The sequence below is a fragment of the Drosophila arizonae genome, chromosome 2, assembly GCF_054131065.1.
Source record: "Drosophila arizonae isolate 15081-1271.41 chromosome 2, UAZ_ARI_1.0, whole genome shotgun sequence".
NCBI classification, from domain to species: Eukaryota; Metazoa; Arthropoda; class Insecta; order Diptera; family Drosophilidae; genus Drosophila; species Drosophila arizonae.
In genome coordinates, this window is record NC_142922.1 from 12,995,544 (window position 1) to 12,999,804 (window position 4,261).

The 4,261-nt window shown below is 49.6% G+C and overlaps 1 protein-coding gene across 1 annotated transcript; it reads left to right on the forward strand.

The window, feature by feature from the left end:
• Positions 1–430: 430 nt before the first annotated feature.
• ems (homeotic protein empty spiracles) lies at positions 431–3,195 on the forward strand. Its single transcript, XM_018001047.2, has 2 exons — positions 431–1,987; positions 2,061–3,195. Exons 1-2 carry the CDS (start codon positions 790–792, stop codon positions 2,414–2,416), a joined length of 1,554 nt encoding a protein of 517 aa, XP_017856536.1. The 5' UTR covers positions 431–789; the 3' UTR covers positions 2,417–3,195.
• Positions 3,196–4,261: the final 1,066 nt, after the last annotated feature.

The window sequence follows — 4,261 nt, forward strand, 5'->3', positions numbered from 1 at the left end:
GAAATCAACGGAAGCCATATGCAGAAATACACAAACACACACAAATACATCGTAGCGAATTAAATTGTGTACGCCTCTCCATGTGCAACTGAACCGTTCAGATAATGAGACAGCATGGCGTGGCCAGATAAAATCCACAAGCAGGCGAGAGTGCAATGGCAAGCTGGCGAGCAGCGCTCATTGGTCTGTGCGTCTGGTTGAGCTGCTCTTGCGCTCTCGCTCTGGCACGTTGCGCGAGCAACGGCAATACCACAAGCAGCAAGAGCACTCACGAGACGCGGGCGCAGACCGGTTTGACGTGTTTTGTGGAAAGCGAGAGACGGACAGACAGAAAGAGAGTGAGCGAGAGCGAGAGAGAGAGCGTGCGCTCGCTCGTCAAGTCGTTAGTCGTGTGTGTGCATGTGTATAATTCCCACTGCGTACACTTGGTGTGACTGCGGCGCTTCTCTCGATTATTCAGACTGTGAACGTCGTCGAGTGAACACGTTACGAGCGCGTCGATCGCAAAACTCAGACATACAAAATACTAAATTGTTGACTCTCTGTGCCCCCCGCTAGAAAGTTGTTTACGTGCCCGTCGCCCGCAACTGTCGAAGGGTTTCAAAGCTAACGGCAGCCATTTAGTGTGTAGTGAAGCGCTCCAATGGTGCGTCAAGTGTAAAAACAACAACCAAACAAACAAAGGCAAGTGCCTACGCAAGGATTAACTGAGATACAGTTTGATAGACAAAAGCCGCCAACATAGCCGAACTAATCGCCGCCTCGCCCGCACAATCAACGCGCGTATTTATGACTAAAATGATTCCGCCGGTACCCACCTCAGCCGTCATGTTGCCCACACCCAAGCAGAAGATCGGCTTCAGCATCGAATCGATTGTTGGCAACGATGCGACGGCGACTGCCGCCGGAGGCAATCCGGATCAGCAGCCTGGTAGCCCGCAGCCGGATCGCAATGGGCCCGGCTCGCCGCCCCAGACTCCGCCCGCTGCGCTCACAATGCTGTCCGCCACGCCCACACCGCCACACCATCTGATGGCACCGCCAACACATCACGCCGCCCACGTGCTGCCGCCGCACATGGCACCACATCCGCATGCGCATCCTCATCCGCATCCCCATCTCTCGCCAGCCCAACAGCACGCCCTGCACCAGCATCTGCTGCTCCATCAGCAGCAGCAGGGCACACCAAAGTCACACCACGATATCCAGGAGCTGCTGCAGCGCCTGCATCACAATGCCGCCGTCGCCAACAGCCTCAGTCCGCTCCAAACGCGCCTCTCCCCGCTGGGCGATGTGCACTCCACACCCGTTGCTGTCTCCCTGAAGCGCGAGCGCTCGCCAGCACCGCCCGGCTCGGAGCAGCTCGAGAACCCAGCGCAGCGCATTCAGCCGCCACACACGCCGCCCAAGTCCGTGTCGCCGCAATCGTCGCAGCCCTCGTCATCGCCCACATTGCTGGTCAGCAGTCCGCACAATACACCACCTCAGCAGCACCAGCAGCAGCAACAGCAGCAGCAGCAACAACAGCAACAGCAGCAGCCGCCCAGCTACCCTAAGACACCTGTCATGCATTCGTCCGCCGGCCCAGGCCCCGCTGGCCCCGGCCCCAATCCGCTCATGCTGCCAGGCATGCCGCCAGCGGGCTTAGTGCGTCCGTTCCCGATGGGCCCAGGCGGTCCACCGCCACCGCAAGGCCAGCCGGGCATGCCCGACATCAAGGCACTGCCGCCGTACATCAACACGCCGCCGGAGTTGGCGCCCCAGCACAATCCGCATCTGATTGCCGCCGCCCAGTTCCAAATGGCCGCAGCCCTGCAGGCCGGCCATGTGCTGGGTCCAGCAGCAGCTGCCGCCGCAGCCGCTGGCCTGCCCCCGCACGCCGCCGCCTCCTTCATGGGCAATCCGGGCATGCCGCGCGAGAGCTACCCGCTCTATCCGTGGCTGCTCAGTCGCCACGGCCGCATCTTTCCACACCGTTTCCCTGGAAGTAAGTAACAATGCCTAGCCTGTGCCTTCCGAGCTTTGACTAACCAACTCGCTTCTTTTTCTGCTCCTTCCAGACTTCCTTCTGCAGCCTTTTCGCAAGCCGAAACGCATTCGCACCGCCTTCTCGCCGTCGCAGCTGCTGAAGCTGGAGCACGCCTTCGAGAGCAATCAGTATGTGGTGGGAGCCGAGCGCAAGGCACTCGCACAGTCCCTCAACCTGTCGGAGACCCAGGTCAAGGTCTGGTTCCAGAACCGTCGCACCAAGCACAAGCGCATGCAGCAGGAGGACGAGAAGGGCGGCGGCTCCGGCTCCGGCTCCGAGCGCAACATGCATAACGGCAGCGGCGACGAGGACGACGACGAGCTCATCGACATGGAGATGGACGATTGTGCCAGCGATGATGAGCATGATCTGGATGCGAGTCATTAGGTGGCCACTCCTCCATCTTGTCTATCCGTGAGTTCCTTACTAAAGAGACGCCGCCTACATTGCTGAGCGTTGTGCGTGAGTGTGCGAATGACTGTGTGTGTGTGTGTGTGTGTGTGAGTGTGTAAATGCGAATCTTAAATTTAATTATTTGTGATATATTCTTAAAATGAAAAGCGCTAGGCTTAGTGTATATAGACAACCTGAAACTCTCATCTATAGCACTCCCTGCAAAAGTATTAAGAACGTTGCGAAGAGCGTCCACTAGCCACGCCCCCAAACAGTGCCAAATCATAGGCGGCGGGCGAACTTCGTGACGAGTTGAGTTGAGCTCAAAGAATTAGAAAAGAAAATGCAAGAAAAAAAGATAGCTTAAAAATCACTTTGAAAGAGTTGAAGAAAGAGAGAGAGAGAAACAATTGTACAAATTAAATTAATTGCTTAAGCGTGTAAATATAATGAAGAACAACAAAAAAAATGCGTGCGATACAAACATTAATTTTAATTAGCGAATTTCTTGCACATTTTCACTCGTATTTTAAAATTGTGGTAAATCTATTTAGCATTTATTTATCACTAGATTTATGTTAATAATTGTATTTATATTTAACACTAAGCGAACAAATCGGGCATTCATTTTCCAGCTTACGATAGAACTTAAGCTTTAGTTACTTTAGTTGTAATTGTTAAGAAAAGACATTAAAAAAATGCTTAAAGAAATATACATAAATATATCAAATATTCTTATGCAAGAACAAAAATACATATAAAACAAAGCAAATGTTTTTTAATTGGGGCGAAGGAATTGGGAGCGATAAATTGACAACTGTAAACGGTAAACAGCATTGGATACCTGTGAAAATCGATCAATGTTATTTTGCAACTAGTATAAATTATTCGATTTTTCCTTTACACAATATATAGTAAATTTATAATATGTTCAGGTATTGTTCATCTTAGAGAGTCGAGCTGGGCTAAGCCAGTTCCACAGTTTGAGCAACTCAATCAAATTGTTTTCAATCAGCTTGTTTTTCATCTACACAAAACACACAGATTTACATAATCTACAACAATATAACTGCGATGCCAGGCAATTCGAGGTAAAAGTGAGGGGCTCCCAGACCAAATTGGCACTTTACAAAATTCAGAAAAAGTTTCCTTAAACTTTCGCAAAGCTACGGGAAAAAAATATCAGCTTTTACTTAGAAAGGCGCCAGCCAACAACAACAACAGCAACAACAACGACAAAAATATGAAGAGGTCATATATAAAGCCAGAGACAGATTTACACTCTGACTACTTTTAATTATGCGCTAGTAATTAATTAACGTGTGACATTTAGCATTACTTTGTTGTGGTTGTTGTAGTTGTTGTAGTTGCTGTAGCACTACGCCGAGCTGGTGTTCATAAAATGCATTTAGCGATTCTTTATAGATTTCATAAGCATTTTAATTGCACAATTTGAAATGCAAATCGTGTTTTATTGTAGAATTTAATTGAGCGCAAGTGAGATCAAAAAGACGAGTACGTAGGGGTGGTGCAGGCGATGCAGGTGGGTGTGGTGGAGGTGTAGCTTACACACACACACACACACACACACATAAATACTCATATATGTATCTGAAACGAGTTGGCTGGAATTGACAACGCGGCATTTTTGACTCGAGGTGTGCTAATGGTTTCTAAATCAAAATTTATGTTCATTAGCGCACAATTTATGGGACAGATCGATAAACGCGCAACTCGCTGCGATTCCCATGAATATGCAATGGGAACTGCATTGCAGATCCGCTGGCCGAGTCATTGATATGGCTAATTAATAGGCAAATCGAGTCTAATTGCTAATTA